At 40.1% G+C, this 12,641-nt stretch overlaps 1 protein-coding gene across 2 annotated transcripts in view; it reads right to left on the bottom strand.

Annotated features, from left to right (window-relative positions):
* The window catches only part of dennd2b (DENN domain containing 2B), a 76,458-nt gene that overhangs the window by 45,665 nt on the left and 18,152 nt on the right, over positions 1-12,641 (bottom strand). For both annotated transcript variants that reach the window (XM_033624893.2, XM_033624884.2), the window contains exon 2: positions 7,323-7,421. In XM_033624893.2, the coding sequence (XP_033480784.1) occupies positions 7,323-7,396 (74 nt within the window). In that variant the 5' untranslated portion in view covers positions 7,397-7,421. The remainder of the gene's footprint in view (positions 1-7,322; positions 7,422-12,641) is intronic.

Raw genomic sequence — 12,641 nt, forward strand, 5'->3', positions numbered from 1 at the left:
ACAACATTCAGGAACCTGCAAGCTGCAAGCATGATGGATGCATCTTATCTTACTTCCCCCGGAGAAATATGAGACGTTGAGATGACGAATCATGACTGGAAATTTTTACTGCTGGTTTATCCTGAAGTCCAATTAATATATTTATGAGTACACAGTAGTTAAAACACTGTGACTCATCAGACTGATGAACTGATTCATTTATCAGTTTATATCTTTAGTTGACAAAGAAAAACTAAATAAAATACTGTTTTTATGAGGCAGGGTCCAATCATTGTTTACTGCTTAATATTTACTGATTGATATTAACTATGGGTTTGTCAGAATTCATGTCATATGAGTTAGGTTTTTTGGTGCAACAGCATTTTTCAGAAAAAAACATAATGTCTTACATATTATGTGACACTGCCAAAAACATGAATATATCGTCTGTTCTGAGCTCTGCAAATTTAATCTGCCATAACAAACACAATAACTTTCTAGCTTAGTTTAGTTTATTTCCATCCCTTTCCAACTTACAAAACACGAATATACTGGTAGGTAGACAATACATTAACATTAAGCTAATAATTTTTTTCCTTTTTCCTTAGCATAAAAAAACAGGACTGAAAATGTCTAGTCTGAAGCCTCAGCTTATCACACCTACCCTTTTCATATTCATTGTTTTGTCAGCTCCCTTTAAATTATACAGAGCAACAAGAAACTGACAGAACTAAGTATTTACATTATATATTTCCAAAACACAACAGTAGTTTCTTTTATCATTATTTAGCATTTATAAGCAGTATATAAACATGTAAAATGTGTAATATATGTGTTTATTAATGTACATTTTTTTGTTAATAATAAAAACTTCTCATATGAAGACATGTTTTATATTATTATCACTGTGTTTTACAATATTGTCAGTCATTATCTGTTTATATACCAGCCTCCACTCATGGGTCCCCACAGCCAGAGTTATAGCTATTCATACATTATTAATAAGAAATATGTGCATATAATAACATAGATAGATACTTTATAGTGTGTTATAAACAATTCAACCAGTGTTAATATGCTGCTTATGAATGCTAAATGGGGGACTTACAGTAAAACAATGCTGAGATTTTACCAGGAGGTATAACCTTTAATCTGCAATCTCATCTAAATCAAATAACAACCAAAGCTTCAGGTAGATCATTAAACCTGACTGTTGTTACAGTTACTATGGCTACTTGGTTTAGTTTGTTAGTTTAGTAAACAGGGGCCATGCGCAACACAAATGCTAAGCCAGAGTGAGGTATGAAGCTAAAACAATAGAGACATTACAGTACAAACAATTTAAAGCAAAGCTATTTGCAAATGTACAAACAGTACATCATATATAAAATGTCATACAAAATATGTGTCTCAATTTAGGGGCTGCGGGCGGCACGGTGGTGTGGTGGTTAGCACTCTCGCCTCACAGCAAGAGGGTTGCCGGTTCGATCCCAGGCGTGGGAGCCCTTCTGTGCGGAGTTTGCATGTTCTCCCCGTGTCAGCGTGGGTTCTCTCCGGGCACTCCAGCTTCCTCCCACAGTCCAAAGACATGCAAATTGGGGACTAGGTTAATTGATAACTCTAAATTGTCCATAGGTGTGAATGTGAGCGTGAATGGTTGTCTGTCTCTATGTGTCAGCCCTGCGATAGTCTGGCAACCTGTCCAGGGTGTACCCTGCCTCTCGCCCGATGTTAGCTGGGATAGGCTCCAGCCCCCCCCCGCGACCCTCAAAAGGATGAAGCGGATAGAAGATGAATGAATGAATGAATTTAGGGGCTGCAGCCACTGAAGGCACGGCCTTTGAAGACCACATCAACCAAAACCAATCGGTCTTCGAAATGGGACGGTCTAGTCTGCGGAAGATCTCCTGGTTGCATCACCAGCTGTTCAGTTGGCGTTCGTGTTACCTAGCTTGACGAAAGAGTAAGCTCGTAAGTTGTAGCCCTAAATCATGGACCCAGGGATTTTTAATATATATTGTATATACATTTTTTTTTTTTTTTTTTTTTTTTTTGGATACATGAGAAGATGATTCACCGCCGGAGACAACGCCATTTGATATATTTCAGGCTGATGGAGGACTGTTTTCAGGTAAACTTAGCTGTGTGCTTTTAGCTATAAGCAATGTTAACAACAGCTAATCATTAGCTAGTTAACAGCTCTTAGTTAATTAAACTTAATATATAATCATCAGTGCAACGCATCTTGGGATAGGCTGGGCCACGAAGGATTCATCCATTGCATCATCCGCACTCTGTTTCTGGGCCACATTTGAAGCAGCCTTCGAAATGGTACAGCCTTGGTTGCGCTGATGTGACGCCTTCAAATGCAGCCTTCGAAGGCTGAAGCCCCTGAACTGAGACACAGCTATAGTCTCAAAATAAAGCCGATTCAGTGCCCAGGTTTAGCTCTGTGATCACATGCCTGGTTTGTCTTGAGCTATGTTTTATGTCTTGTTTTAAAAATACGCAAACTTGTACTTCCCTTAAGGCTCTACACTGTAGCTGGTTTTCATGAGACATTACTTTATGTTAGGTCTATATTAAACATTAAACTTTGCTGTGAATAAATTAAGCTCTTATAATGATCTCACTGGAGTTATTAATGAAAATATAAACAAACATGAGCCTGAAAAGAGTTCAAAATAAACTCCAATCCCTCAATATATCCGTCTTTCATATTTGAAACTCTACAGTGAGTCACACAGGCCGTATGGTTTCATGAAGAAAATACTTTTTGAGCGCTCTGATATTAATCAGCAGTCCCGCACATGACATGTTGCAGTGCATCAGCAGGGAGCTATTAGAATGAGTCTGGCACGTTAAAATCCCACTGGTTCTCTGCTCAAACTCCCAACTAAACTTCTGCCAAGGAGTATGGCCAGAGAGGGAGCCATGTCTCTGAGGCGAAGTATCAATGGGAATGTTTTAGTAGCAACCAGACCAAACACTCAGTAATCTAAATCTAATGCCAGTAACAGTATGGTTTATTGAGTTAATCACAGCAATTTAAATTTTTTGCTCTTTGGTTTGATGACCACTGGAGTTAGAACATGGGAAGGATCCGGCGCCGTCTCCACGCATAGCCATGATTTCACCAATGTGACAGTAAACAAGTCATAAAAAGATGATGTAGACGAAAAGACTGGCTTCATGTTGTGAATGTGAATGTTTCACAGAGACTGCATCTATGTTTTGTTTTATATACTGAGTAGGGCTGGGTGATATGGCCTATGAATAATATCACAATATTTTTAAGCGATATTGCGATAAACAATTATCTCGATATTTTGAAATCTCCTCGCAACTACTGTGAACCACTAAAATGCTCAACTATTTAACAAACTACAATTACAGTACAGGCCAAAAGTTTGGACACACCTTCTCATTCAATGCGTTTTCTTTATTTTCATGACTATTTACATTGTAGATTCTCACTGAAGGCATCAAAACTATGAATGAACACGTGGAGTTATGTACTTAACAAAAAAAGGTGAAATAACTGAATACATGTTTTATATTCTAGTTTCTTCAAAATAGCCACCCTTTGCTCTGATTACTGCTTTGCACACTCTTGGCATTCTCTCCATGAGCTTCAAGAGGTAGTCACCTGAAATGGTTTCCACTTCACAGGTGTGCCTTATCAGGGTTAATTAGTGGAATTTCTTGCTTTATCAATGGGGTTGGGACCATCAGTTGTGTTGTGCAGAAGTCAGGTTAATACACAGCCGACAGCCCTATTGGACAACTGTTAAAATTCATATTATGGCAAGAACCAATCAGCTAACTAAAGAAAAACGAGTGGCCATCATTACTTTAAGAAATGAAGGTCAGTCAGTCCGGAAAATTGCAAAAACTTTAAATGTGTCCCCAAGTGGAGTCGCAAAAACCATCAAGCGCTACAACGAAACTGGCACACATGAGGACCGACCCAGGAAAGGAAGACCAAGAGTCACCTCTGCTTCTGAGGATAAGTTCATCCGAGTCACCAGCCTCAGAAATCGCAAGTTAACAGCAGCTCAGATCAGAGACCAGATGAATGCCACACAGAGTTCTAGCAGCAGACCCATCTCTAGAACAACTGTTAAGAGGAGACTGCGCCAATCAGGCCTTCATGGTCAAATAGCTGCTAGGAAACCACTGCTAAGGAGAGGCAACAAGCAGAAGAGATTTGTTTGGGCCAAGAAACACAAGGAATGGACATTAGACCAGTGGAAATCTGTGCTTTGGTCTGATGAGTCCAAATTTGAGATCTTTGGTTCCAACCGCCGTGTCTTTGTGAGACGCAGAAAAGGTGAACGGATGGATTCCACATGCCTGGTTCCCACTGTGAAGCATGGAGGAGGAGGTGTGATGGTGTGGGGGTGTTTTGCTGGTGACACTGTTGGGGATTTATTCAAAATTGAAGGCACACTGAACCAGCATGGCTACCACAGCATCCTGCAGCGACATGCCATCCCATCCGGTTTGCATTTAGTTGGACGATCATTTATTTTTCAACAGGACAATGACCCCAAACACACCTCCAGGCTGTGTAAGGGCTATTTAACCAAGAAGGAGAGTGATGGAGTGCTGCGGCAGATGACCTGGCCTCCACAGTCACCGGACCTGAACCCAATCGAGATGGTTTAGGGTGAGCTGGACCGCAGAGTGAAGGCAAAGGGGCCAACAAGTGCTAAACACCTCTGGGAACTCCTTCAAGACTGTTGGAAAACCATTTCAGGTGACTACCTCTTGAAGCTCATCGAGAGAATGCCAAGAGTGTGCAAAGCAGTAATCAGAGCAAAGGGTGGCTATTTTGAAGAAACTAGAATATAAAACATGTTTTCAGTTATTTCACCTTTTTTTGTTAAGTACATAACTCCACGTGTTCATTCATAGTTTTGATGCCTTCAGTGAGAATCTACAATGTAAATAGTCATGAAAATAAAGAAAACGCATTGAATGAGAAGGTGTGTCCAAACTTTTGGCCTGTACTGTACATTAAAGTTAAATAAAGTATGGTTATAATTAAAGGTAGGGGGAAAATCGATACAGCAATGTATCGCAATATGTTAAAAACACTTAATAATTTTATTTAGATGTCCTTACTTGGACTTGTAGGTTCACAATCCATGACTTGGTGACATTATTCAAATAAATTACATAAATGTTTGACTTGTTATATATTTAACTTTTGTGTACTTTGTGTCTTTTTTATGTTTTGTTTGTTTGCTTTGGTTCATACATTGTTACATATTTGCCACACAGCACTAAAATTTGATCTGTTTACAGAGCAGCAGATTCAATCCACAGCTAGGGTAAAATTAGCCACTGAAAAACAGATTTTATAATAACTAGGCTTCATTTAGCTAGGATGACTTATTGTGTAGTAAAACAGAATTTAAATTGCAGTACGAAGACCTCTTGATTAAACACAAAAACAAAATATGTGCAGAATTTCTGTCTATTTTAAGGCCGGGGATTTTCAGGGGGTTCTAGATCATGCTTGTAAAAATAAGTCTCGTTTAGTCAGCTTTAGCGGGGGCTGGCCACACATACTGAACATGGAGTAGGATGCCAGTCACAACCTGGCCTCTGGCTTTCACTCAGGCTTTCAGGGCATGCTAACCACAGGCCACTTCCTGTTACTGACCAGGATAGATGGAGCACACTGCTCAAACAAACAGCACTTCTGCTATTACCGTTCAACATATGTAAACTTTATCATCCATCAGAACCTGTTTATGAATTATCCAGCACAATTTTATTCAAGCCTTTGAGGAGTTTATTTGCTTGCATATAATTAAACAAAAGAAATTAGGTGAAAGAGTATTACTGAATGTATAAAACACAGCAGCCTTGAACTCTATCTCACACACACAGCCTTGTCAGCATGTTTTGTGTTGCCAAAACACCTCCCTGGATTACTTTTGAATCTGCTTATGATCTCAAAGGTGCAGGACATTAATTAAAATAATTCCCTCACAGAAGATCACAGAACAAGAATTAAACACACCCTACTTTACTTTTTTGTTTTGCTTTGTATTGCTTTATCCACCATGTTGCTGCATGTTGCCATGTGTGCCACTTGAGGCTACACAGTTCAGTGAAGGTGTAATTTGTCCTAGAAATTCCTCCCTGGTTGATCTCTAGTTTGGGGGAATGCATTGTGTAGCATTATCCAACACAACTAATTTCCCTCCATCTGTTTAAACAGGGGAGTTGCAAAGCATCTCTGTGATCTTTACGAATCTAGGGTACCATGAGCCCATGAGGACGGCAAGCTGTTAATAAGGCTCTGCTAGAATGACAATTAAATTTATCAAAAGAGGCTGAGGTTAAATGCACAATAATCATGTCAGAGGGATGCGGCCAGCGGGGTGAGAGAGCTCTGTGCTACTGTGATTAGTGTCTTCCTCACATTTACATTCACCGACTTTATCCTAGGAGTAGTGGTGGAGGTGAACATTTACCAGCAAATGATTGCTATTTTTCTCCATCATAATATTAACACTTGTGTGGTTTGCCACTTCCACTAGGCCTAATTTACACCGCAAGCCATTACAGAAACCAGCTGGCACAGCTTACGTTATGTTTTGCGGTGTGTGAAATATTGTCCCGTGTGTGTTTACCACCACTGCCTCATCAGCACAGAAAATCAGGAAAGAATTCATAAACAGCACTGCCAGTCAAACAGTAGCATTACTATGTTACAATACAGATAGCAGCACCATTACCAACAATCATTCTGCTCAGAATCAGCCATCAGGCCGTCACAAGTTAGTGCGAGAGCATGAACACAGACTATATTTCACAGCTGTGAAGTACAAGGATCATGTGTAACTACTGTATGTGAGATGAAACCAGCCTGCCTGTTCCTAAAAACACTTTCTGGTTTAAAGAAAATGGACAGGATGATAAATTGTAAGAACTAATAGTCTAGATATCGCATATCATCCCCAAAGTTTGTTTTTCTCTCCCAGCAGGACATTGTCAGCTCTCAACATGCTAACACAAGCTTCAGCTCTCTACTCACAGATCTGAGCTGGATGGGGCCCTTGTCCAGGATACAGGATCGTACTTGCCAAAGCTTTGGAAGTCTTATCATGGCAGAAAATCATCAGTCAATCTTTCCCACGGGTGGAAAAAAGAAGAAAAACTACAACAAACTGAGCTTCGATAAGACAGACATAGTTGAAGATGAATAAACTGATATTAAGCACAGCACTTGATTTTCTTTCTGTCAGATAATCTGAAACCATGTGACTTAACTGAGAATGCACATTAACCAGCCCACCCCTGATGTCCCACATGTCACTGACCTGTCGGGGATGTCCCGCGGAGCTTTACCCCCTCCTGCACGAGGCGCAGCCTTCGAACTCTTGTTGGCAGTCATGTTTGTCTGCAAACCGCCCACTCACCTGATGGACAAACACAAGGATGTGAGACATTCGAAAAAGCCGCAGCATTCCTCACATTTCAATAAGCAAATAAACATGAAGTCATACTGCAAGCTCTTTGAAGGCTGTCTGGCTTTGTAAGTGAGCATTATTAGGAATTCAGACTGTGAATAAAGACGTAGTTCACTGATGGAGAGATGGTCTTTTAATAAAACTGGGCTGTTTCCAGCCAAAATTAGCCGGATGACTTGTTTGGGATCATTCAGCAGATTTGAGCTGGGAGATGAGCAGGGAGATCTGGGTGCTGGTAAGATGGAGAGAAGTTTCCCATCTCTTTACAGGCTATTACTAAAATATTAAATGGACATAGGCTTAGTAGATTCACAAAAGCAAATCCAATCCTGTCATGAACATGAACTTTAATCCAGAGCTATATCAAAAACAAGATGGCCAACATTCCTATAAGACCACAGCTAGGTCCCAAAACAAAATTGGGTGTGCCAACAGTGAGAATAGGTCAACTCATGTTACTTGGCTTTGCAGCTGCACTCACCACCTGGCTTTAATGTAGGTCTGACACTGCTTAACTTTGGCATCAAGGAATGATCACAGGTTCCAACAATAACAACAGGACTTTTATAGGAAATAATAGACTCAATAAATAAACCTATGGTGCCTATTGGCTTAATTTGACACAGTTGACTTTTCTCAATCACAGATTAACATGAGAGTAGGGTAGAAAGGTAGTTATTACATTTGGCAACTTTTCATAAGGCAAGCGAATAAAAAAAAAAAATCCTACAAAGCAGCACCTCACTTTACCACTGGTGCCATGTTTAATCTTTAGTGTCAACACTGCAGACGAATTTCAACAAACTAAAAGTAAGTGGCATAGCTAAGACAACATGTAGATAATGTTGTGCCAAAGAAAAGGGCACAGCTATTCCTTCATAAGAAAAAAAGTATATTTTCATATCAAACAACACAGACATTACATTGCTGCAATGAAACCGCTTAACTGACAATATTAAAACAAGCTCCTGATCCACATTTGGAAAGCGGAAAGCTATTTCAAATGTCTGCTACCCTCTGAATAATGGCAATTAGGGATGGGCATCAATTTTCGATTATTGATGATTGATTGTTAAGGCTTTTGATCGATCACAAATAATTTTGATCGATAGTCGCAGTGTTTCCCCTACAATGCCTGGCATAGGTCCGGCGAGCCGCCATGCCAACGAGACCCCCCGCCCGGCGAGGACGGCGGCTCAACGGGCCTACAAGACCCCCGCTGGACCTATGCCAGGCAAAAAAAATCAGAAACAGACGGAGGCTGTCATTGCTCTCCAAAGCCTCGGCGGCTTCCCTTGAGGCCTTTGAAAACACTACGCCATTGAAAGACGGAGGTTTTGCTGAAAACTGAAGCCTGTAACTCTGGCTGGCAACGGTTGTAAACACCTAGGGGTGAACTGCGCATGTGCGCCATTCTTCCTCTTTGGCCTGGGGGGTGAAGCTCAAAACTGGGGCAGCTGCGCTTTCTTGCGGCGACAGTCTGCACTGCACTCTTTTGTTTTCTCTCTTTTGAAATACTCGCTTATCAAATAATCGATAATTGATCGTTAATTTTTTTGATGATCGAATAATGAATTTTGATCGTTTGCCCATCCCTAATGGCAATAACTAGGAGAATATGAGTTATAACTGACCAGTTTGATGAGTGCCTGGACAATGAGGGTTTGTTATTTTGTAGCTATTTTGTGTTTGTTGTGCTCGATTTCATCAAGCTAATGATGGTGGGATTGTTGTGAGTCTGCTGCTGCACTTCAGCACATGTTAATTTCAGAGGGCTGCAGACCTGCTGACTTCAAGTGGCTGCTGATACAGTGCTTTTACAAAGTCTAAAAGCAGCGGCAGATAACAGAGACCGTCTAATTGAAGGGTCAGTTCAATTAAATCACAAAACAAAACACATTTGCTCACTTATTCTTAGTGATATTTAGTATAGCCTGACAGTTATAGCTGTAGTCAACCAAAAAAAAATCTTAGTCAACTGAAATTGTACCAACTCCTCAACTAATTGACTGGTCAATACTGAGGGGGAAATCTACAGGTTATGTCTAGATTAAGGTAGCATTATGTGTCCACCAAACATTTTTCCTAAAGCCTGCAGATTTTTAAAATTCTTTGCCATGAGAGCGCCACGTATTTCCACTAGGCTACAAACACCAGCAATGTGACAAGGCGCTGAGTGTCTATTCTGTGCTGAGCCCTGCACATTTGGCATTTGTTTTCTGGTTACCAATAGCTGATACTTTGGGTAAAATGCTACATTTGTCACTATCATTTTTGTGCAGCTGTCCAATCACAGTGGAGGAAGGGCTGGACAAACACCACAAGGACCATCTGTCACATCCTACATGTACAATTGCTGAACAACAACAATGAAGGAGAAATTAATAGTGCTAACCACAAAGACCAGCAGGTCTGTCCTCTCTCTCTCTCTACATGCTTCAGACTTCCCTTCATCCAAAGCAAGGACCAGAACAAGTACTCTACCCTGCACCAGAAACCAGATGCAAACAAAGTGTCTCAGCTGAAAAAATGCTGCACCATCAAAGCACGGCATCACTCCCAGCTGAGCCTCATGACAGTAACACCAAGAATCGTCCAACTAATGAGAATTTCAGCAGACAAAAGCATACCAATCGGTGAACTAACCAAAAGGTATTAGCTCTACTGACAATTCTGATTTTTTTTTTTACTTTTACTGATGTATCTGCCATAAGCTCATATTGGGCAATAGGCTTTGTCGGTTTAAGGTATATCAAGGTATTTAGAAATCCCAAATGTATGATTTTCAATACCATCAAAAATACAGATGTTCCTCTATCTATTAAACTCATACGGAGATGCTGTATTGAGGATGTATTTTATGTAGTGCACATCACCAGCCACCAGGGGTCAGTCTTTACTGGTAGAAAAGGCAACTGAGCTGGGCAACATGGTGACTGCAAATGGTGGGGATAGCATTAGATGCTCTGTCAAGAACCACACACTAATACAAAATACTCAAAAGATTTAAGAAAGTTAAGAAAAAATAGATAGCCTACCACCCACGCCTATTGGGCGATATGTCAGCCTGGGAAATTTATCTGTCTAGCTCTACTATCTAACTATGCAGATAGTTCTGGCTTTATTTTCCAAATTTGGTGATACTCAACTCTGAGATTTCTGCCCCTACCATAATATAATGGAGTTGAACATGTTTAAAGCATGCTCTCACAGATGCACGGTGTTATTACTTATGGACTGTGAATCCGTTTCAGTATAAATAAACTACTCAACACTTAAGAGTCCTAACAGCAGACAGAACTCTTAAGACATCTTTCTTATAATAAACATTTCCTGGACTTCGTCTCAAATTAGAGCAGCAGCTTGTTCAAACTGTTGGCCATTGCCCCTGAGAATCACTTTCTGAAATGCAGCAATGACCCTTTCAAAAAGGCTCAAAGTGATTGTTCTGGTGCATAAGGAGGTCAAATGGAGATCCCTAGGGATCAGAGGTGGAGGATGGGAGGGTGCTTGGCAGCATGGCTTGTTTACAGGAAGTTGTTGTATGAAGAAGCCAGCCAACCAGTGGTGGAGCTGAGTCCTATAGAGACAGATGAGGAGAGAGGGAGCATTCCTGCTGTCAGCTATTTCCTGTAACTGTGGACTGTGCAAAGAGGACAGGGCATGCATCATTATTGTCATCAAAGAATGATGTTGTCCTGTCCTACATATAACTCTCTATGAAAACCCCTTACACTTAAAGTGTGTTTTTACACACAAAAAGGAACAAAAAAGCACATGAACACCAGGACTATAATTTCTGTGATGCAGGAACACTGCAGGATTGAAAACTATCGAGACACACATTAACCAGTGTGTCAAATTTACAGGTGGCATTTGTTACAAAGTTTCTTAAATGATTATAAATTAGAAAGCCTTGGTCACTTCTGGAACAAGAAGCAGATGATCGTCCTGTGAAAATACTTTCTGGATAGTGAAAGGGAACAAAAATGAGCTAGATAATTTATCCCTGATTGCATGATAAAACAAAACAAATCATTCTGGAAAGGCGCAATAAAAAGGAAATTGAGACAAAAATAAGCAGAGTTTAAGAAATACAATCTTTCATTCTCTAAATTAAACCAAATGAAAATACTCTGCTTACATAAAATTCAGACATACTGGCAGCTGTGTGAAATCTTGCGTCTGATTAATACCTGCTGAAAAAATACTTCATGTTTTTGGAGTGACATTCGATATTCTCTCTCTGACTGAAAACATGAAGCTTCTGTCATTTCAATTTGTAACACTTTAAAGGAAACATACAGAGATTAGGGAAAAAGCTGCTATCAGCTGCCAGAAGTGAAGAAAATCAAACTATTTAAAACTGTGTTGGCCCTACACACTTCATTAATATTAAGGAATGGTTATTAGTATGAATTCAACATTTTTAATTTTTTGAACTGGGAAAGCTACAATCACAGAAATGGGTCATAGAGGCCCAAGATGGACTCTGCAGTGTAAACACCAAGGCGTTAGCCCACTGACTTCCTGAGGTCTGATACCATCTCCCTACACAAAATCACAGGCTGTAAACAAGCACTTCTAAGAAAGCTCTAGAGTACCTTTAAAGTGCATTCAACCAGATTCAAGACAAATTTTCTCTTGAGATGACAGAGCCAACGGTCAACAGTGAGAAGTCAACCGCTTCATGCCGATCAATTAGTGTTAGCTTGTTTGGTTTTGTCTCGTATATATGACTGCATGAAGAGACGTGAATGCATATGTGCACACTTTGGCCTGAGGGTGTTAGGAAATTCAGATTTTGTTGCTCTATACATCAAATACAAAAGTTCATTTGAGTGAATGTTGTAGTATGTTGCAAAAAGTGCGTACATTCCTCACAATATCTCACAGGATGCAATCATTTTAGTTTCAGACTTTTCAGGTTCTCCATAGTGCACATTGATAAAGATGACATGGCAGAAATTTTAGGCTGTTGCTTATATGCACATCCTGCAGATACAGAACACCATCATCATTTGTTTGGAGTTTTTATTGTGTTAGTGACCGACTGATGAATATAATATAATATATAATTTAAGTCCAACATTCCGTGGCAGTGGCTCAGTCCATAGGGACCTGGGTTGGGAACCGGAGGGTCATAGATTCAAGTCCCACATATGCAGC

This window comes from Epinephelus lanceolatus, chromosome 2 (genome assembly GCF_041903045.1).
Source record: "Epinephelus lanceolatus isolate andai-2023 chromosome 2, ASM4190304v1, whole genome shotgun sequence".
In the NCBI taxonomy this organism is placed as follows: domain Eukaryota; kingdom Metazoa; phylum Chordata; class Actinopteri; order Perciformes; family Serranidae; genus Epinephelus; species Epinephelus lanceolatus.